Genomic DNA, 23,247 nt, shown 5'->3' with positions numbered 1-23,247 from the left:
AATATTATCAATATTATATGAATATACAGTACTACATTTCTATCCCGGCTTACAAATCAAATGAACATACAATATCTTATTAGCATAGGACCATATAAGCACTAAATTACTATATTGTACTATATCATTATATGGTAATATTATTAGTAATATTACATTTAATATATAATTATATTGTATTATTAGTAGTATAATATTGTATTCCATTGTAATATTATTATCAATATTATATGAATATACAGTACTACATTTCTATCCCGGCTTACAAATCAAATGAACATACAATATCTTATTAGCATAGCACAATATAAGCACTAAATTACTATATCATTATATGGTAATATTATTAGTAATATTACATTTAATATATAATATATAATTATTATATTGTATTATTAGTAGTATAATATTGTATTCCATTGTAATATTATTATCAATATTATATGAATATACAGTAGAGTTTCACTTATCCAAGCTAAACGTGCCGGCAGAACGTTGGATAAGGGAATATGTTAGATAATAAGGAGGGATGAAGAAAAAGCCTATTAAACATTAAATTAGGTTATGATTTTACAAATTAAGCACCAAAACATCATTTGACATAAAAAGCAGTTCAATACACAATAATGCTATGCAGTAATTACTGTATTTACGAATTTAGCACCAAAATATCATGATGTATTGAAAACATTGATTACAAAAATGCGTTGGATAATCCAGAATGTTGGATAAGTGAAACTCTACTGTACATACATTATAAGTGTTTGTTGCATACAGTGTAATACTTTCATCTATTAGTCTTTCATAATAATTTCTCAGACAATATATTTTCAATAAGGGGTCACAGTCTTCTATTTGAATAGTACATATAAAAATATTGTAAGCTCCAAATTAATATCCATTTCCTCCTTGCCTTCAATCTATTAGCTTCCTCTATGTACATTTTTAAATTAATTTTGCATTGAGATATTGCATCATTGGTTGCCATTCATTAACACAGTTCTCTAAAGGTTCTCCTCTTAAGTGTACAGTTATTTTGTCCATTATCAGCAACTCTGTAATATATTGTTCCAGTTCTTTTCCCAAGTGCCGGAGACAGGGCTGAGCACCTGAGGCGCCTGTTAGGACACAGAGGGGGCGGAGCTAGACGAGTGGGCGTGGCTTCTTTCCAAGTGCCCAAAACAGGGCTGAGCCTCTCCTGAGGCTCTTGTTGGGACACAGAGGGTGGAGCTAGGGAAGGGGGTGGGGCCTCCTTCCAAGAGCCTGAGACAGGGCTGAGCCTCTATATTTTGCCTGAGAGGCCTTTTAGGACTAAAGGGCAGAGCTAGAGGAGTGGCCGTGGCTTCTTCCCAAGAGTCCGAGACAGGGCTGAGAATCTATACCTCTCCTGGGGCGCTTGTTGGGACAGAGGGCGGAGCTAGGGAAGGGGGCGGGGCCTCCTTCCAAGAGCCTGAGACAGGGCTGAGCCTCTATATTTCGCCTGAGAGGCCTTTTAGGACTAAAGGGCGGGACTAGGGTGAGGGTGGGGCCTCTTCCCAAGAGCATGAGACAGGGCTGAGCCTCTATACCTCTCCTGAGAGGCCTTTTAGGACTAAAGGATTGGGCTGGGGTGGGGGCAGGGCCTCCTTCCAAGAGCCTGAGACAGGGCTGAGCCTCTATATTTCGCCTGAGAGGCCTTTTAGGACTAAAGGGCAGGGCTAGGGGCGGGGCCTCTTCCTAAGAGAATGAGACAGGGCTGAGCCTCTACATACCTCCCGAGGCGCTTGTTAGAACACAGGGGTGGGGTATCGAGGTTCAGCCCCGTCAGGCACTTGGGAAGAGGCCCCGCCCACTTCCTGTGTCCTGGCAGGCGCCGTAAGACAGGGATAGAAGCTCAGCCCTGACTCAGAGCTCGTAACTCCGCCCATCCCAGTCCTGGCCGCCCATTTGTGGCCCCGCCCACCTCCCCCTCCCAGCCCTACATCTTGGACTAGGGGAGAAGCTCAGCTCCGCCCTCTTGAGCAGGAGCCACACCCACCCCTCTAAGCCACGCCCCCTTTTCCAGGGGGCACCGAGTCATATTTTTTCTCGAAAGGGGGTGGTAGGCCAAAAAAGTTTGCGAACCACTGCCTTAAACCTCCTGGACCTATAGTAGTAGTAGCCCGTGCAGTAAAGAAACAAACCATGCTTGTTTTGAAGACTCTTTATTACAAGTTCCTTTCCTTGAAAGTCTTGGTCCTCAGATCAAAAGTATGTCCGACGGTCAATCCTCATTTTATGATCACAAATCCCAACATTTCTAGGCAAAACAAAAAGGTATAGATCGTTTGTCATGTTTGTTCAGCAAGGACACGGACCCAGAAATTGCAGAAGGAAGCAAAACAAATCGGCCGCAAAGATGAAAGAATGAGAAAACTCCTTCATTAAAAATTCATATGGCCCGTTGGTCCCATTAATAATCCATGTTGACCTAACTCTGCAAAAACGACAAGAAGAGGATTGATAAACCTGGGACAGACAAAGCTTTTGCACATCTATAGGATTGAAAACAGGAGTCTTGGCTCCTCCAGTGCTGAAAATTCACTGTAAGGGTCATATCTTTGGTGTTACTGTAGGGATACAATAAGCAAACCAAAGATATTAATTAGGCAAGGATTATAATGTATTGTCGAAGGCTTTCATGGTCAGAGTCACTGGGTTGCTGTGAGTTTTCCGAGCTCCCTGGCTATGTTCCAGAAGCATTCTCTCCTGACGTTTTGCCCACATCTATGTCAGGCATCCTTATAGGTTGTAAGGTTCTTTGGAAACTAGGCAAGTGGGGTTTATATATCTGTGGAATGATGCCCAGGGTGCGAGAAAGAATTCTTTTCTGTTGGAGGCAAGTGTGAATGTTGCCATTGGCCACCTTGATTAGCATTGAATAGCCTTAATTACCTTTAGTGTTTTATAGTTATGCTATCTTTACCATGGTATGTTTAATCTGTTTTTACTTGATACTTGTGTTTTAATTGTATTTTTATGATGTAAATGTGACTGACTGGGCTTGTCCCCATGTAAGCCACTTCCGAGTCCCTTCGGGGAGATGGTGGCGGCATACAAAAATAAAGTTGTTGTTGTTATTATTATACTAGCTGTGCCCGGCCACGTGTTGCTTTGGCTTATGGGAATCCTTTGTTGGCCAGGTGGAAGAGCAGTGAATAGCCTTGCAGTCTCAAAGCCTGGCTGTTTTCTGGAGTAGCTGGAGCTGTTTGTTGTATGAACGTAGAGGCATGGATGAGGGGTTGTGCTGCCAAGTTTAGTGTTTCTGGAATGTGTAGTTTTGTTGTTTTGTCCTAGGCCGAAATTTCATTACCCTTTTATATATATAGATTACAGCTTGAAACAATCAGGGCCAGCTAGCACCTCCCAACAAAGGATTCCACCAGGCAAGAAGCAGCCAGGCTTTGAAGCTGCAAGGTTATTTGATGCTAATCAAGGTGGCCAATTCCAACATTCACGCTTGGTTCAAGCATATAAGAGATCTTTATCCTATCCTGGACATTATTCAAACAGGCCCTTAGTTTTCAACAGACCTCACAACCTCTGAGCATGCCTGCCAGAGTTGTGGGTGAAATGTCAGGAGAGAATGCTTCTGGAACATGGCCATACAGCCCGAAAGACTCACAGCAACCCACCGATTATAACGTGCTTCAACTTTGTGACACTAAAAAGGCGTGAGCGCATGTCCTGCAAACTCTTGGGAGCGGTCGCATCAAAATCCATAGGATTCAAAGCAGCAAAAAGTGTGCAGGATTGCTCAGCGCTTTCCTGAAACGACCACCATCCTGCCTTGTGTTTACGAAAAGGAAGAATTAATTGAAATGCATGTTAAAAGCACCTTGAACCACCAGACAGTATTTCTTTCATTTCCGTAGTCAATTCCATGCTGTCTTTCGCAACGTACAAAAACTCATGCAACAGAGAAACCGGCAGTTAATTCCATGAAAGGAAGTACGTTTCTTCTTCTTCTTAGGGACAGGAACCACGTTTTCCTCCCTCTTATTAATACGCTCTCCGTCTTCTGAAATGTTGCAAAGACCGCGCTCCAAACGCTAACAGCGGACACAGGTTAGAAAGGCACTACCGCTCTTTCTATAGGAACGACCACGCATCAAATGCCTACACGAGAACTCGCCGGCGAAATATATAAAAACATTTCGGAAAGATCCCGTCGTACCTTAAAATATAAACTAGTTACAAGAGCCACGGAGAGTGGCATTCAAAATGTAGAGTGGGAAACATCCCAACATCCTCTAGAGCAGGCATGGGCCAAGTTGGGCTCTCCAAATGTTTTGGACTCCAACTCCCACCATTCCTCACAGCCTCAGGCCCCTTCCTTTTCCCCCTCAACCACTTAAGCTCCTTAAGTTGGATGACAGTTGAGGCTTGAGTCTGTTTGAGTGCAGAAGCCAATTAGGAGCTAGAAGACAGTTGAGGCTTGAGTCTGTTAGAGTACAGAAGCCAGTGTTAGGAGCTAGAAGACAGTTGAGGCTTGAGTCTGTTAGAGTACAGAAGCCAGTGTTAGGAGCTAGAAGACAGTCGAGGCTTGAGTCTGTTTGAGTGCAGAAGCCAATGATAGGAGCTAGAAGACAGTTGAGGCTTGAGTCTGTTTGAGTGCAGAAGCCAATGATAGGAGCTAGAAGACAGTTGAGGCTTGAGTCTGTTAGAGTACAGAAGCCAGTGTTAGGAGCTAGAAGACAGTTGAGGCTTGAGTCTGTTTGAGTGCAGAAGTCAGTGTTAGGAGTTAGAAGACAGTTGAGGCTTGAGTCTGAGTGCAGAAGCCAGTGTTAGGAGCTAGAAGACAATTGAAGCTTGAGTCTGTGAGTGCAGAAGCCAGTGTTAGGAGCTAGAAGACAGTTAAGGCTTGAGTCTGTTTGAGTGCAGAAGACAGTGTTAGGAGCTAGAAGAAGTTGAGGCTTGAGTCTGTGATTGCAGAAGCCAGTGTTAGGAGCTAGAAGACAACCTCAGGCCCTTTCCTTTTCCCCCTTAGCTGCTTAAGCGGCTGAGGGGGAAAGGAAAGGGCCTGAGGCTGTTAGGAATGGTGGGAGTTGGAGTCCAAAACACCTGGCAGGAGGTCCCAACTTGGCCCATGCCTGCTCTAGAGGAAGGAAGAAAAAGGGATACAATGCAATACTGTGTGCGTGCTGCAGAAATATACAGGAAAAAGAAGCACTTACACTGGTATTATAAAAATATACACCGTCCTTCAACGACAACGACATCGACGGGTACAAAACGATTCCCCCCAAAACAGGAACAATTTACCAAAAAGAAGGCTATATGATTATTACATCTACAAAATGATAGAAATCACGTTTGGAAGGGGACGTACAGAGCGCCGGTGCATCAATACATACCAGGCTGTGACACAAGGCGTGCATCTACACTGCAAATTTAATTCGGTTCGGCACCACTTTAATTGCCATGGAAATAGTGGGAGATGTAGTTTGGTGGGAGCATCAACACTCTTTGGCAGGGAAGGCTAAAAAAATATATCCCTCAACCAAAATATAACAGATGATTTGGACAAAATGCAAACCTTAATCCAGGACAATATACATGACGTAAGTTTCCCATTTGATTGGATAACCATGTGGCTTCCTAATATAGGATGGTTAAAAGATCTGTTAATAGGAGTTGTAATGACGATGACGGTTGTTATAGGATTGACAATGTGTTGTTGTCCTATATTGATCAAGTCATGTCAAGGAATGATTAAGTCCATAACAGATTCAGGCCAGGAAGAAAAACTAATCTTGCTTCCGACACCTGAGCTAAGAACAGATGTGGAAGTTCAGCCTGAAAAACCTGATACAGTAATAAAGAAATAAATTTAAACATTTTATATGCTTGCTACGCTTGTGTACACGTCGCTTCGCAAACAGAAAAAGTGAAGAAATGAGAGGAATTGAACTTTTTAAAAAAGTACCCCTCCTAGGTAAGGAGGTGAATAGAGAAACAAAAGCCATATGACCTAAATAGTAATACGACTCCCACGATTGGATAGCACTCAGCCTGGGGCAGTGAAAGTGGTGCCAAACCGCATTCGTTCCACAGTGTAGATGCAACCCAGAGAAGGACAAATATGGTAATGGTTTGTGAGGAAAAGGCAAAGGCTCTTCCTCACCCAAATTCCAAAAAATAGCAAATCGAAATCATTGACGTCCTTCAAGAGAAGCAAAAGCAACCATTCCCTAAGTAGTTCATCCATGTCCATCTTGCTTATACTTCTCCAGAGGAAGTCCTCTTGCTTCCGGACGCAGACAGAATAGAACGGGCTTCTGCTGCAAAGAAGTAGAGGCAGATGCAGAGAACGTGGCCACAGCTTCTCAGTGTCCTTCCTAATACTAGATGCCTCCAACGAAAGTCTTCTGGGTCACAATGAGAATCGGCACGACTGAGAAGTTTGAAACGCATCATTAAGGCCGACACGGACTTCACACAGAGAGGTGCTTTGTTCCCCACTTTTTTTTTTTTGGAAACGTACAACTTTTGGCCACGAAACGGGAACGCCAGCCATCCTCGCACGCAGCACACCTTTACACCCGTCCAAGTTTTGCAAACGGTTCGGTATCTTTTGGCAGTTACGAGTCAGACGCGTCTCCGTTCACGTTCTTCTTGGGTCGGTTTCCGGACAAGTGCAACAACACACGGCGATGGCGTTTCGCGATAAAGGGAGAGGCCGAGGGTGTGCTTAGTTCTCCCCGTGGTCCTCTTCCACCCAGGCCACGATCTTCCCCTCCCAGCCAGGAATGATGTCGTCGTCGTGGAAAACCTACAGGGAAAAAGCAGAGAGGTATATCATTGCACTATGTTAACACAATTTTTGTTCCTGGGTTATAAACGTCATTTCCTAATTGGTTCTATCATAAAAACATGAGGAAAGTTCATTAAATTTTTTTAAAAATTGTTTTCACGGGGCATCCCGAAATATTTTTCAACACATCTCGCATCCAATTCAACCTAGTTTGTGGCAGCCACAAAAATGAAGCTTCTGGAGTAGAACAACTACTTTCTGTTGGAGATAACAACCTTCTCAAGCCTTTTCTATTTAATGTTTGGTTTGTTTTATAAAGTGTCGGTTTATTTCCTGGAGTGTCTTTGGTTTGCAGTTTTCTTAGCACTATGTGGCTGTTTCAAATGCAATTTTAAAAGGATGAAAATTGAGGAATGACCGTTGAGGCTTGAGTCTGTTTGAGTGCAGAAGCCAGTGTTAGGAGTTGGGAGACAGTTGAGGCTTGAGTCTGAGTGCAGAAGCCAGTGTAAGGAGTTGGGAGACAGTTGAGGCTTGAGTCTGTTTGAGTGCAGAAGCCAGTGTAAGGAGTTGGGAGACAGTTGAGGCTCGAGTCTCTGAGTGCAGAAGCCAATGTTAGGAGTTAGAAGACAGTTGAGGCTCAAGTCTGTTTGAGTGCAGAAGCCAGTGTTAGGAGCTGGGAGACAGTTGAGGCTTGAGTCTGTTTGAGTGCAAAAGCCAGTGTAAGGAGTTGGGAGACAGTTGAGGCTTGAGCCTGTTTGAGTGCAAAAGCCACTGTTAGGAGCTAGAAGACAGTTGAGGCTTGAGTCCCTTGAAAATAGACTGTTATGAAAGAGCGCTGTACAGAGCAATATAGTTTATGAACAGACTGTTAAAGACTATATGTTAAAGATACAAGCTGTTTTGAAGTTTAACCTGACAATAAATGTACCTGTATATTTAAATACATGAAGTGATGAGTAAAACAAACACGTTCTTTTAAAGTCTACTCGAATCTTTGTCTGCTGAGAGCGTCAAATAGAAACAAGGTATTTATGTGCCTGGTGATTTTCAATTACCCAATAAACTAAAGGAACACTCCCAAAACTCTGCTACCCAATAGATTATGATCCTAACAGGCCATAATTCCCGTTAAGTTGTGATCCTAACAGGACATAATCCAATAGCCCAATACTTTCAAAGTCAGGACGGCACAATTAAACAAGACATGACACTTTCAAACCAGGAACCAAAACTATTCAAATTTTGTTACGTAGTGTTATTCAAGCTGCCAAAACATTAGGAAAGCTGGTCACCTGTCCTTTGAAAAGTGAAAAGAACAGCACTTTGTACTTTTTTTTTTTGATCCCTGGACATGTCAGACAAAGCATGATTCAGTGATCTGGTTGCATGAACCAAAATGACCTCTTTCTCGGCTGAGCCAAATCAAACAGGAAAAGCTTTGCCTCTGTATTTGCTCTCTATTGAAATGCTTTGGCTCTCACTTGACTGGCTAGGATATGGTATCTGATTTGTCTGAAGACTGCCTTATCTGCCCAGAGCCTTTTCTATTGGATAGTCAGCTGTTTTGTGCATGATTTGGAGCAGGGCTGTCAAGTGCGTGTTCATGGAGGGCAACCTCAGCCTTATTATGGTTGCCTTCAAAGGCGTGTTGAATCCATGGATCCTGTAGATCACCGCCTACCTCCTCTTTGACCGTGCCAAACTCTGGATCCAGGGCTTTGAAATGGTACCGGTGCGTTCCTTCTCGGTCAATAGCTGCCTTGAAGTCCCCCAGCGTCACCTCACCCAACCTGTAGAGACAGGGATGGGAAAGAGATTGCAGTGCGGCCAAGACTAGGAGCAAGAGTCCCACGACATGTCTTTATAGAAGTGCACACAAATCCCACAAATATAATAAACACACACACATGCACAGGCTTCTGCTCAACCGGGCTCACCTCTTTGGTATGTTGACCATGAAAGGCGTGAGGGAGCGGTCTGTGAAGTAGAGCACTTTGGTGCAGGCACTGCTGCTCATGGCCGGGGTGCTGTGCGAATGCGGCAACTCTGCAAAGAAAACCAGAGAGACTGGTGACATGGTGTTATCCATAGCCACCACTAGATGTCGGAACCTGCTCACAGGAAACTATTTTATAAGTACTGCATGGACGTCTTGATCTTAATGGAGTAATTATCAATTGCAACTATTAATTATTTCTGCAACGGTTGTGGTTGGGCCAATGGTTGTACTCAGGCCAGCTCTGAAAGGCAAGTGCTATTTCAAGTGAAAGATAGAGCCCAAGGCAAGGGAATGATTAGACCAGCATTTCTCAACCTGGGGGTCGGGACCGGCGGGGAGGGGTCGGGTCAGAGGGGTCGTCAAAGACCACCAGAAAACACATATTAATTCGCAATGCTCTCCAGATGTACATCTCCCCTAAAACACTGTTAGTTCCTGCAAAATCTCTCCAGTGTTTTCTGTTGGTCATGGTGGCTCTGTGTGGGAAGTTTGGCCCAATTCTATCATTGGTGGGGTTCAAGGAACTCTTTGATTGTAGGTGAACTATAAATCCTAGCAACTACAACATATAATTTACGACATATATACAATATAATTTACAATAATATATAATATTATAATATATTGTATATGCATATAATATTATTTTGTAATACAATATAATACTAATAATACAATATAATAATATTAATTATATATTATATATTACATGCAAAATTATTAATAATATTACAATATATAGATATAGTACAATATGGTAATTTATTGCCAGTATTGTGCTATGCTAATAATATAATATTGTATGTAAATTTAATTTGTAACCCGCTCTGAGTCCCCTTCAAGGTGAGAAGGGCGGGATATAAATGTATTAAATAAATAAATAAATAAAACTCCCAAATGTCAAGGTCTATTTTCCCCAGACTCCACCAATGTTCACATTTGGTCATATTAAGTATTCATGCCAAGTTTGGTCCCGATCCATCATTGTTTGAGTCCACAGTGCTCTCTGGATGAAGGTAAACTACAACTCCCAAACTCAAGGTTGATGCCCACCAAACCCTTTCAATATTTTCTGTTGGTCATGGGAGTTCTGTGTGCCAAGTGTGGTTCAATTCCATCATTGGTGGAGTTCAGAATGCTCTTTGATTGTAGGCAAACTATAAATCCCAGCAACTACAACTCCCAAATGACAAAACCACCAGTATTCAAATTTGGGCATATCGGGTATTTGTGCCAAATGTGGTCCAGTGAATGCATTTCAGACATTTACATTACAATTCATAACAGGAGCAAAATGACAGTTATGAAGTAGTAACAAAAATAATTTTATGGTTGGGGGTCACCACAACATGAGGAACTGGATTAAGGGGTCACGACATTAGGAACCGTTGGATTAGAGTGACGACGAGAAGGTGAAGGGAGTGCAAGGTCTTCCCGGTTCCCCCAAAAGCCACTCTTATATTTGTCATCATATTTATTTATTTATCTTTGGCATTATATTTATTATGTAAATAAATATAACTATTATATAAATATAATAAATATAATAAAAGATCAGTCCAAGGGGCTCTGAAATAGGGGGCACTTCTGGCCGAAAGTAAGGAATAATAATAATAATAATAATAATAATAATAATAATAATAATAATAATAATAATAAAAACTTTATTTACAGTAGAGTCTCACTTATCCAACATAAACGGGCCGGCAGAATGTTGGATAAGCGAATATGTTGGATAATAAGGAGAGATTAAGGAGAAGCCTGTTACACATCAAATTAGATTATGATTTGACAAATTAAGCACCAAAACATCATGTTATGCAACAAATTAGACAGAAAAAGTAGTTCAATATGCAGTAATGCTATGTAGTAATTACTGTATTTACGAATTTAGCACCAAAATATCACGATATATTGAAAACATTGACTACAAAAATGCATTGGATAATGCAGAATGTTGGATAGGTGAGTGTTGGATAAGTGAGACTCTACTGTATATCTTCCGGATGGGACTCAGGGCAGTTTCCAATCATAAAAACCACATATACATTACATAACAACATAACAACACATTATTAAGCAAGGTTAAACAATACAATTATATAGCAACTAGCTTTTCCCGGCCACGCGTTGCTGTGGCTTATGGGAATCCTTTGTTGGCCAGGTGGAATAGCAGTGAATAGCCTTGCAGTCTCAAAGCCTGGCCATTTTCTGGAGGAGCTGGAGCTTTTTGTTGTATGAACATAGAGGCATGGATGAGGGGTTGTGCTGCCAAGTTTAGTGTTTCTGGGATGTGTAGTTTTGTTGTTTTGTCCTAGGCCGAAATTTCATTACTCTTTTATATATATAGATAAATAACACTTATACAACCTGATCAAAGGGACGGGAACCATAAACCCATTATATTAAAGTGTATCATTGTAAGCTAGATAAATCTTGTGCAATATATTCAGGCCCAGAGATCGGCAGTATTCCAATGTAATTACTCAAAAACTGGAAGATCCGGAAGGGCACTTACTGGAGTTGGAGGGCCAGGCGTCCCGGTATTCGTTGGTGACATGTGGGGCTGGGGATTTCCCTCGGACCTAGACATGCAGGAAACACAAGAGTGAGGCTCTGATTTTGCTTTCCTCGTTTCTAAAGATTCGAGGAATAGTTAACCCACACAAAAATGGAAAAGGTCAGCGGAAAGAAAAATAGCAGATGGGTTGCGCTGATTAAAGGACCCAGTGGGAGCCTGCGCAAAAGGGGACCATGTGCTGCTTTAATGCCAGCTCCAAAGTGACTCCCGCGAAGGAGCACGGCTGGTGGCGCCAAGGATTAGGAAGCCCTCCAGCAACGGCAGCACATGGCAACCTTGCACATCTGTTTTCCGGCTATAATTGAGTCCCTCCCCAGGCTTCCCAGAGGCAGACCATTAGGAACCGCTCTATTAGACCTTCTGGTCCCTGTCATTGAAAAATCAAGCTCTGGAGGGTGTCAGGCTTCCCAAAGTCCCAAAGGTATGTGCTGTAGTTCAGCCTTTCTGTGGATTCTGGTCCTCCAAGTCAGCAAGAGAATCAGCAGCAGATTTTAAGCCCTGAAAATGAGCAGTCTCTGAATCTAAAAGCCACATTCCAGAGAGGCTGTCTGCTAGGGAAGCAAGGTCAGAAGCAGAGATGAGCCCAGAGGAGGCTCCAGGTGCACAGTCTAATGAGCAGCTAGATAGGAGATTTACATTTAGTCAACACAGGGCTGTTCAACGAAGTTTGCAAAGGTCAAGACGCTTGTTAGCAAAAAAGTCCTTATTAGTTTCTCAGGGGAATAGTCATGATTTTCTGTCTATATCAACAATCTAAAAGCCACATTCCAGAGAGGCTGTCTGCTAGGGAAGCAAGGTCAGAAGCAGAAATGAGCCCAGAGGAGGCTCCAGGTGCACAGTCTAATGAGCAGCTAGATAGGAGATTTACATTTAGTCAACACAAGGCTGCTCAACAAAGTTTGCCAAGGTCAAGACACTTGTTAGCAAAAAAGTCCTTATTAGTTTCTCAGGGGAAAAGTCATGATTTTCTGTCTATATCAACAATCTAAAAGCCACATTCCAGAGAGGCTGTTTGCTAGGGAAGCAAGGTCAGAAGCAGGAATGAGCCCAAAGGAGGCTCCAGGTGCACAGTCTAATGAGCAGCTAGATAGGAGATTTACATTTAGTCAACACAGGGCTGCTCAACAGTTTGCGAAGGTCAAGATGCTTGTTAGTGAAAAAGTGTTTATCAGTTTCTCATGCTTTTCTGTCTATATTAACAAGACCAAAAGGCTTTTTCACCAGTCTGGTCAACATTGGATTTTAAGGATACATCTGCTGCCAAGTCAAGCTGGCAAAGGGATTTTTAGTTCCATGTTTCCCGTTGCTCGTGTTCCATACTTCCAAGTGTTAAATATTGTTCCTGAATCCCATGTTTTGGAGTTATTCTGCTTTGTATTCCTGGTTCTTGATGCTACTCTTGTATTCTGTGGACTATTTCTGACAGTTAGAATTTTGTTTTTTACACTATTTTTGCTGAATATATTCTTCAATAAACTGCTTTGCTATTTCACCTTTGAATTGGAGTGTGGTGTTAAGCACAGAGGTGCTTCCCAGCCTTGGAGTATAATAATAATAATAATAATAATAATAATAATAATAATAATAATAATAATAATAATAATATACATCACACAGTCCTAAACACTTGGGAAGTGTTCGACTTGTGATTTTGTGATATGAAATCCAGTATATATATCTCGTTTGTCATACCCTGTCTTTGTGTCAATAATAATAATAATAATAATAATAATAATAATAATAATAATAATCAAACAGAGGCACAACTATGTGGCCCAAATGATTCATTGGAACTTATGCCTCAAGTCCCACCTCCCAGCAGTAAAGAACTGGTGGGATCACAAACCTGCAAAGGTTGTGGAAAATGAGCACGTAAAGATACTGTGGGACTTCCGCATCCAGATTGACAAAGTTCTGGAACACAACACACCAGACATCACAGTTGTGGAAAAGAACAAGGTTTGGATCATTGATGTTGCCATCCCAGGTGAGTCACATTGACGAAAAACAACAGGAAAAACTCAGCCGCTATCAGGACCTCAAAATTGAACTTCAAACACTGGCAGAAACCAGTGCAGGTGGTCCCGGTGGTGATGGGCACACTGGGTGCCGTGCCAAAATATCTCAGCCGGCACTTGGAAACAATAGACATTGACAAAATCACGAGCTGTCAACTGCAAAAGGCCACCCTACTGGGATCTGCACGCATCAACCGAAAATACATCACACAGTCCTAGACCAGGGGTCCTCAAACTTTTGAAGCAGAGGGCCGGTCCACAATCCTTCAGACTGTTGTGGGGCCGAATTATCATTTTAAAAAAATGCAAATTCCTATGCATACTGCACATGTCTTATTTGTAGTGAAACAACAACAACAACAACGAAAGAACAATGCAATATTTAAAAATGAAAACAATTTTAACCAACATAAGACTATCAGGATTTCAATGGAAAGTGTGGGTCTGCCACTGGCCAATAAAATAGTCAAGTTAATTAGGATTGTTGTTGTTGTTGTGTGCCTTCAAGTCATTTCAGACTTTGGCCGAGCCTAAGTCTAAAATTAATTATTTGTTTACTGCATTTATTTACTACATTTATATCCCACCCTTCTCATCCCGAAGGGGACTCAGAGCAGGTATATGTACATATAATATATTATATTATTAGCATAGCACAATATTAGCATTATATAATTCTATATTGAACAATACCACTATACTATTATACGTTATGTAATATATAGCATATGATTAATATTATTATATGGTATTATTATTTGTATTATATTGTATAACATAATATTATTATCAATATTATATGTATATACAATATATTATAACATTAAAACTAATACAAAAATATTATATTATAAAACTGAGGGCGGGGGCCAGGTAAATGACCTTGAAGGGCCGCATCCGGCCCCCGGGCCTTAGTTTGGGGACCCCTGGTCCTAGACACTTGGGAAGTGTTTGACTTGTGATTTTGTGAAACGAAATCCAGCATATCTATCTTGTTTGCTGTGTCATACAACGTCGTTGTGTCAATAATAATAATGATAATAATTTTGTTTTTTCTCGCCCAGCCCTACCCTCCTCTCCTGCCTCTTCTGCATCTCCATGCGGTGAAGCCGCTCCATCAGGCTGGAGATGCCCTGCTCCAGGCTGTCGATGGTGTGGTGCTGGGGATCGTGGCCGCTGAAGCTGTTCCGCAAACTGCGCAGGGCCTCGCGGACCAGCTGGAGGTCGTTTGTCTGTCTCGGGGAAAAAGGAGGGCTCAGAGAACGAAGGGGAGGGCAGAGCTGTCCTGTAATGCTCCCTTCACCCTCCATAAAGGCAGGATGAGGGTATGTGCTCTCGTTATTGTGGGGCATAAAGGGACTTACGCCTCTGTGAGCCGTGGAAGCTGCTGCTTTTCCTGATGTTTGGAGGAAGCCATTGCTCTGAGAGCTGTGGTTGCTGTAGGCGATGACCTGGTAAGTAGGTTGGTCGGAAGGATGGCGAGAAAGAAGGAAGGAAAAGGATATTCGTGGTAAGACGCCGAAGATGGGAAAAGCCTATATACACCACCATCTGCAAGCCACCATCTGTAAACCACCCTCTGCAGTAAATCTTGGTTGACAGTTCGAAGCCCAGGTCAGGGTGAGCTCCTGCCCTTTAGCCTAGCTCCCAGCTATCTAGTAGTTCGAAAGTAAAATGGGAGTAGATAAATAGGTACTGCTTTAAAAAGTGGGGAGGTATTTTAAGGCACCCATAAAGGAAATGCCAGCAATTCGATCAAGGAGGGAGTTTACAAACAAAGCTCTTCAGCACAGGAATGGAGCGATAGCACCCCCACTTCCACCCCTCGTGGCTGGAACTGAGCACAAGCTTCCAAGATGCCGAAGATGGGAAAAGCCTATATATTCCTCTATCTATGTAAACCACCAGCTGCAGTAAATCTTGTCGATCAAAAGGTTGACAGTTTGAAGCTTGGGTCGGCGTGAGCTCCTGGCCTTTAGCCCAGCTTCTGCCTACCTAGTGGTTCGAAACCAAAATGGGAGTAGATAAATAGGTACTGCTTTAAAAAGTGGGGAGGTATTTTAAGGCACCCATAAAGGAAATGCCAGCAATTCGATCAAGGAGGGAGTTTACAAACAAAGCTCTTCGGCACAGGAATGGAGCAATAGCATCCCCACTCCCACCCCTCGTGGCCAGAACCAAGCATCATAATAATAATAATAATAATAATAATAATAATAATAATAATAATAATAATAATAATAATAATTTTATTTATACCCCACCTCTATCTCCCCCGAAGGGAACTCGGGGCGGCTCACAGATAGTATCAGATAAAAACAGTGACAATAAACAATACGTCAGTAAACAAAAACATACACCAATTATAAAATGTAAACATTAACCTATGAAAATAAAAACGCACTTAATAAAACACGGAATTAAAGACAGCGAAGTTGAGTAATAGACTAGCTAAAGTGCACTTTGTTAAATTTGTAGTTGCACAAGCTTCCAAGATGCCGAAGATGGGAAAAGCCTATATATACTTCTATGTATGTACAATTGTCTGTCTCGCCAATGTATAAACAGCATTGAATGTTTGCCATATATGTGTGTTTTGTGATCCACTTGAGTTCCCTTCGAGGTGAGAAGGGCAGAATTTAAATACTGTAAATAAATAATAATATAATAATAATAGCTACTTTATTTTTATATCCTGCCTTATTTATTTATAAATATAATATAAATAATAATATAATATAAATATAATAAATATAAACATCCTATTTATATTATAAATACAGTAAAGCCTCACTTATCCAAGCTAAATGGGCCGGCAGAACCTTGGATAAGCGAATATGTTGGATAATAAGGAAGGATTAAGGAAAAGCCTATTAAACATCAAATTATATAAATATGATTTTACAAATTAAGCACCAAAACATCATGTTATACAACATATTTGACAGAAAAAGTAGTTCAATACACAGCAGTGCTATGTAGTAATTACTGTATTTACGAATTTAGCACCAAAATATCATGACGTACTGAAAACATTGACTACAAAAATGCGTTGGATAATCCAGAATGTTGGATAAGCGAGTGTTGGATAAGTGAGACTCTACTGTATTACATTTATTTTACTCTATTTTTATTATTAATAATAATACATTTATTATTTCACTCTGATCTTATTATTATTATTATTATTATTATTATTGCATTTATTATTTTACTCTATTTATTACTATATGTATTATTTTCCTGTATTTATTATTTTTATTTTTATTATTACATGTATTATTTTACTCTATTATTATTATTAAAAGGATACATAAGGGCATTTACATTGAAGAAGATGAGAATAATGATTTGATCAGAGTTGTACAGTCTTATCTGAAATTTAAGCTTTATGTAAATATTCAAAAACATTTAACCTACTGATGCCTCAATTAATGTAATTTTATTGGTACCTGTTTTTATTTCTGAAATTTACCACCCTCGGCTTATACTGGAGTCAATGTTTTCCCAGTTTTTTTGTGGTAAAATTAGGTGCCTCGGCTTATATTCGGGTTGGCATATACTCGAGTATATACGGTATCCTATTTATTTATAAATAAATAAATACGAGAGCTATCCACAAAGTAGATTACGTTTTAGATTTTTAAAAGGACAAAGTATAGGAGAAATCATTTACCATATGCAGCTGAAAGACACATCCCAAAACTACAATCTCATGTAATCCCCATTGAAATGTAGGCACATCTCATATAGATAAATGAGTTTGAAAAGGTCTGCCCCAGTAAATTCCCCGCTTGTGTCCTCAGCTCTTCCCCCTTCTCCCTTCCTGCAGCGTAGCCAAAACGCTGTGCTGCCAGCCACGCACCCATTGTTGGAAATGGAGGAGAGGGGCGGCAAATTTACTGGGGCAGACCTTTTCAAACTCATTTATCTATATGAGACGTGCCTACATTTCAATGGGGATTACATGAGATTGTAGTTTTGGGATGTGTCTTTCAGCTGCATATGGTAAATGATTTCTCCTATACTTTGTCCTTTTTAAAATCCAAAACGTAACCTACTTTGTGGATAGCCCTCGTATGATCCCTGCTTCCCTACACAGCCCATCTCTAAAAAGGTTGAGCTACATGTAGATTAGGGACTCAGCTTCATTTCCGAAGCTTGGGAAATTATTGACTTTTGGGGGAGGACTACAACTACCAGAGCGGTCAGGCGTCGCAATGTCCAAGCCCAGCGTACCTCCTCTGCATCTTTCTTCACGCACTGAGCCAGCAGGGCTTCCTTGTGCTCCAACTCTCGTTCCAGCTCCGCCTGCAGAGGGAAGACGTGGGTTTATTTATTTCGTGTCAAAAGCATTGTACAACAAATACATTTCAAATAATGGACATTAAAAAAAAGAAATCACAAGCAACTAAATAGTTTTGGACCAAAAACGGGCAACAGCAACTGCATTGTCTGTAGCTTTAAACAACTCCTCCTCCGTACATGAGGCAGGGCATTGTGGGCAAGCATACATGTGCTGAGTTGTTTGTTCAGCCCCACAGTCACACAAGGTGGAGGATTCCTCCAGGTAGTGCCACCTTGCCAAGTTGTCTTTTGATCTGCCCACTCCACTTCTGAGTCTGTTCAGGGACTTCCAAGTTGCCCATTCTTGGTTGACCCTCATAGGGGCCATCCAGTTAGAATTGCCAGGTTTAGCTGCCCAGAGGGACACCCTTGCTGCTGCTGGAGGAACATCAAGAGGAGTGGTGGTTCTCATGAAGCCCTTCCTTGATTTGAGTCTGGTGGGAGGAGGATGATAGCCATGCAGTGGGTGGCTTTCACAATGTTCGACCTTTTTTCTCTCACTGTTAGCAGCAACTTCCCGTCGCACGTCAGGAGGGGCAATGCCAGCGAACTTGTAGAATTTATCAAGAGGTGTAGGTTTAAGGCATCCCGTGATGATTCTGCATGTTTCCTTCAGTGCTATGTCCACCTGCTTTGCATGGGCAGACTTGTGCCAGACAGGACAGGCATACTCTGCAGTTGAGAAAGACAAGGCCAGGGCTGATGTTCTTACTACTTGTGGGTCTGCTCCCCATGCGCTGCCAGTCAGTTTCCGCAGGATGTTATTGCGTGCAGCTACTTTGTGCTTGGTGTTCATGCAGTGTTTCCTATATGTTAGTGTTCGGTCTAAGGTGACACCAAGATATTTAGGATGGAAACAGTGTTTGAGCTCTTGGCCTTCCCAAGTCACTTTCAGTTTCCTGTTGGCTTCGCGGTTACGCAGGTGGAAAGCACACACTTGTGTCTTGGAAGGGTTAGGCTTCAGGTGGTTCTCTTTGTAGTAGCTGGAGAGATCTTTCAAGGCATTGGTGAGTTGCTTTTCAACTGTTTCAAAATCTTTTGCTTGTGTTGTTAGGCCCAGGTCATCAGCATATATAAAGCTCTTTGTGAGTGGTGGTTGTGGCTGATCGTTCGTGAAGATATTAAATAAGGTCGGTGCAAGAACGCTGCCTTGGGGTAAACCATTCTTTTGCCTCCTCCATCTGCTTTTCTGGCCCTGAAACTCCACATAGAAGCTGCGGTTTTCTAAGAGGGTCTGGACAGTTTTTGTAAAGTCAAAGTCCCGGGTGATATGGTAGACTTTATGCAGCATTTTTCTATGTTGCACCGTGTCATAGGCTGACGTAAGGTCCACAAAAACTGTTCCCGTGATGCAGCCTTTCTCGTAGCCTCCCTCGATATGTTCAGTCAGATGAAGAATTTGACCTGTACAGTTTTTCCCTGGTCTGAAACCTGCTTGTTGTGCAATAAGCTTGGGTTCGATAACAGGTCCTAGTCGATTGGATGAATTGGATGAAGACGTGGGTGAGAGAGAGGGATGGGACAGGACAGGGCGAGGAGGAGGAGGAGGAGGAGGAGGAGGAGGAGGAGGAGGAGGAGGAGGAGGAGGAGGCCTTACCTGTTGATAGCTGGCCTCGGACAACTGGCGCAGCATCTCCTCCATCTTGGCCTGGTGCTGGTGGAGGTGGCGGTCCTTCTGGCCCAGCTCCTTCTGCAACACAGTGGGGATTGGGGTCATCAGCGGGGGGAGGAGGAGGCGCGCACTGGAGGGGAGCAAAGCCGGCGGCAAAGGTCAGCACAATCCCCCACACACGGGGTGACAGAGGCACCAGGTTGTTATGGAGGGTTGGAAGGAAGGTTGGTTGAAGGTTGGAAGGTTACCTTGTATTCTGCCAGGAGCCGGTTCCTGTCTTCCACCTTCCTTTGTAGTTCGACCTGAAGGAGTAACATTTGAAGAGTTGTCGTTTGTACTCTAGATTCACCCATCCATCCTTCTATCTTTCTCTCTATATCTCTTTCTGTCCATCCATCCGTTTGTCCATCCATTTTTCCATCTACCTGCCTATCCTTACATCTATCCGTCTATCCATCCATCCACCCATCAGTTTTGCACATATTTCAATATAAGAATAATTTGCGGTTTGTACTCTAGATCCATCTATCCTTCTATTTATCTGTCTATATGCCCATCTGTCCATCCATCCTTCTGTCCATCCATCTGTCCATCTACCTGCCTATCCTTACATCTATCCGTCTATCCGTCCTTCCATCCATCAGTCTTGCACATATATTTCAATGTAATAATAATTTGCAGTTTGTACTCTAGACCCATCCAATTCTTCTATCTATCTGTCTATATGCCCATCTGTCCATCTATCCATCCACCCAAGTGTCCATCTAACAGCCTATCCATCCATCCATCCATCAGTCTTGCACATATTTCAATGTAATAATAATTTGCAGTCCCCAACCTGACCAACCCCTTTCTCCTCTTGGTCATAGCAGCAGATCCTGCCTTGAGATATACTACTCCTCCGGCTATTGTGAATTCACATACGTAGAACTTAGTTACGGATAAGGAGCTCCAAACTCAGGTCTGAAGCTAGGATAACAAACTTGACTGCATCCCTTCAAGACAGCAGGAAAAGTGCACTTTTTGTCCCCGTTTTATGTCACTCATTGCACTTCTATCTCAATACGGCAATGCAAAAGGAAGGCGCTTACGTTTTGGCTGTGCAGCTCTTCCTTGTCCATGTTTGCTCTCAGCAGCTCCTGCTTGATCTGAAGAATGAGCGAGTCCTGTTGGGCCAGGCGTTGCTGCAAACCCTCCTGGGGAAATCGAACACAGCGCTTAAATTCATTTACAGACCACAGCTAAGGGGGGAAATCTTCCCAAGGCAGCAGAGTGCAAGACTAAAGCCTTTTTAAAAGATGGCAAAGGTTGGATGCAAATAGGACTATGTCGCACAAGGATAGGGTGTAAAACCAAAGGACTTACAGTGACCCTATAAGGATATGAGGTGGAGGGAAATAGGTCACCGTTCTCATTTTGCCAGCCTTTTATTGCTCTTTGAAAGAGCAAAGAAAAATGGTTTCAGCATGAGAAGCAAGGACTCTCTCTTGCACAATCAGACACATAAATCAGCCTTTGCACGCTCAGCACAAATGCAAATGAGGCTCAAATCGACGTCTACGCTTTCAGCAGATATTCTTTGCATTTTAATTTCCCCCCGGACGAGGAAAATGGGAAGGTGAAGAAGAGAGTTATTTGCTCAAGCATGAGCAAACTTTGTCCCTCTGGGTGTTTTGGACTGCAACTCCCACAATTCCTAACAGCCTACCGGCTGTTAGACATTGTAGGAGTTTGCAAAGATGTTATTATTATATATTTTATATCCGCTGCCACCAGTTATTAAAGATGTTTTATTTAAAAGCTGCCACCAGATGTTAAGGATGTTTTATTTAAGAGCTGCCACCAGATGTTAAGGAGATTATCAATTCTTGCCACCACTATAGAAGATGTAACCACTGGCTACTTAGAGAGGAGACTTTTAAATCTTTATTTTTTTTCTTTCTTGTTTGCTTTTGATGATAATATAGATTTCAGAGACTGAGATGTTAAAAAGAACAATAACACGTTTATTCAGGCACAATCTTAATGGTTACAATAATTTCTTCAGAGACACTTAGATTAACAGTTGCTAAGCTGTATTGAGATGTTACAAACTTTAAAAATTCCTCTTCTTTCTATACTGCTGTAACTGCAGTCACCCTGTGAATTTCAGTCACAGACTATCTGTTCCTTATTGGGAAACAGACTACCTTAAAAATAAGCCACCAAACTTATTTTAAACTGACTCAAAATCCAACCTTTGAGCCACCTTGATTCTCCAACTGAGAATCAGCCTTCCCTGTGCTTCAACAGAACACAGACTGACCGCTTTTTTAAAACATTCCCTCCTCTTTCTCCAAATGGCAGTTGGCTCCACCCTCGTTACTATGGCAACCTGCCTCAGAATGCTGAGCTGGATAAGTGAGATTCTACTGTATATATGTGTGTACAAGGGCTTTTTTCGGGGTTTTTTTCTCTCTCTCTCTTTTCTCTCTTTTTCTTTCTACTAATTACTCTTGCATTTGTGATATCTATATCTTTATCTATATACAGTAGAGTCTCACTTATCCAACATTGCTTATCCAACGTTCTGGGTTATCCAATGCATTTTTGTAGTCAATGTTTGCAATATATCGTGATTTTTTGGTGCTAAATTCATAAATACAGTAATTACTACGTAGCATTACTGCATATTGAACTATTTTTTCTGTCAAATTTGTTGTATAACATGATGTTTTGGTGCTTAATTTGTAAAATCATAACCTAATTTGATGTTTAATAGGCTTCTCCTTCATCTCTCCTTATTATCCAACATATTCGCTTATCCAACGTTCTGCCGGCCCATTTATGTTGGATAAGTGAGACTCTACTGTATTACCTACATGTATTCAAATGTTTATCTTTTTTAATGTGCATCTAAAACCATTTTTTTAAAGCCTTATTTTTCTCACCTTGACGCCTTGCAGGCTCCGCGCTTCCTGCTTCTGCCTCTGCAACTCCTTCTGCAAATCCAAGGCAGTTTAGTTACAACGACATTATCAATAATCAACACGTCTTCTTGCACCAACACCAAGATTTTAGCATAGGGCCCATTTTAATGAGCCAGGAAGAAGAAGGAATCAGTAGTCTCCCTGGGGCGCCTCTTGCTCCCTTAAGTACCCACATCAATGGGAAAACCACGAATCCCTCAAAGCCTCTCTTTCAAACCAATGCTGAGGATGCAGCTTCCAGGGATAGAGTCCTGGGCTGGCAGCCAACTTCGGCACCGGAAGAGGAGGTGAATGACAGAACTGGGTCTCCTTACTCCTGTTCTGCTGCTTTTATCTCACTGATGGAAATATGTTATCTTTCAGACATGGCTGTTCATTTTAATTATCGCCTTATGATTTCCAAAAACAAGGAAAAAGCATTTAAAAAGGTAAAACAGGAACAAGAGTAGTTGCAGCAGTTCGGTAGAGCAGAAGCTTCTAATGCCAGCAGTAGAGCCATCAAGCTTAAGCAACACAGGAGCAAAATCAAACTTTAAAATGTATAGTTCATAATATTATTTTGTAATACGATATAATACTAATAATACAATATAATAATATTAATTATCCGACTTTGGGGGTTGGTGCTGATCTCTATTTCTAAGACGAAGAGCCGGCGTTGTCCGTAGACACCTCCAAAGTCGTGTGGCCACTGGCATGACTGCATGGAGCGCCATTACCTTCCCGCCAGAGCGGTACCTATTGATCTACTCACATTGGCATGTTTTCGAACTGCTAGGTTGGCAGGAGCTGGGGCTAACAGCGGGCGCTCACTCCGCTCCCGGGATTTGAACCTGGGACCTTTCGGTCTGCAAGTTCAGCAGCTCAGTGCTTTAACACACTTTTTGCCACTGGGGCTCCAATATTAATTATATATTATATTTTATATGTAATATTACTAATAATA

At 41.8% G+C, this 23,247-nt stretch overlaps 1 protein-coding gene across 4 annotated transcripts in view; it reads right to left on the bottom strand.

The window, feature by feature from the left end:
- Positions 1-2,167: 2,167 nt before the first annotated feature.
- Positions 2,168-23,247, bottom strand: part of dixdc1 (DIX domain containing 1) — a 90,370-nt gene continuing 69,290 nt past the window's right edge. For 3 of the 4 annotated variants that reach the window (XM_062960796.1, XM_062960795.1, XM_062960797.1), the window contains 11 exons: positions 22,263-22,313; positions 20,424-20,528; positions 19,581-19,634; positions 19,318-19,410; positions 17,613-17,684; positions 14,738-14,824; positions 14,444-14,605; positions 11,293-11,359; positions 8,713-8,821; positions 8,457-8,565; positions 2,168-6,793 (listed from right to left, as the gene is read on the bottom strand). In XM_062960796.1, coding sequence (XP_062816866.1) covers positions 6,713-6,793; positions 8,457-8,565; positions 8,713-8,821; positions 11,293-11,359; positions 14,444-14,605; positions 14,738-14,824; positions 17,613-17,684; positions 19,318-19,410; positions 19,581-19,634; positions 20,424-20,528; positions 22,263-22,313 — 990 coding nt within the window. In that variant the 3' untranslated portion in view covers positions 2,168-6,712. Of the gene's footprint in view, positions 6,794-8,456; positions 8,566-8,712; positions 8,822-11,292; positions 11,360-14,443; positions 14,606-14,737; positions 14,825-17,612; positions 17,685-19,317; positions 19,463-19,580; positions 19,635-20,423; positions 20,529-22,262; positions 22,314-23,247 lie in introns of all 4 variants that reach the window. The other variant, XR_010000368.1, reaches the window with a different exon arrangement.

Source organism: Anolis carolinensis, unplaced genomic scaffold, assembly GCF_035594765.1.
Source record: "Anolis carolinensis isolate JA03-04 unplaced genomic scaffold, rAnoCar3.1.pri scaffold_8, whole genome shotgun sequence".
NCBI classification, from domain to species: Eukaryota; Metazoa; Chordata; class Lepidosauria; order Squamata; family Dactyloidae; genus Anolis; species Anolis carolinensis.
Note: the sequence above shows the minus strand (reverse complement) of the source record. Positions and strands in the feature narration are given on the sequence as shown.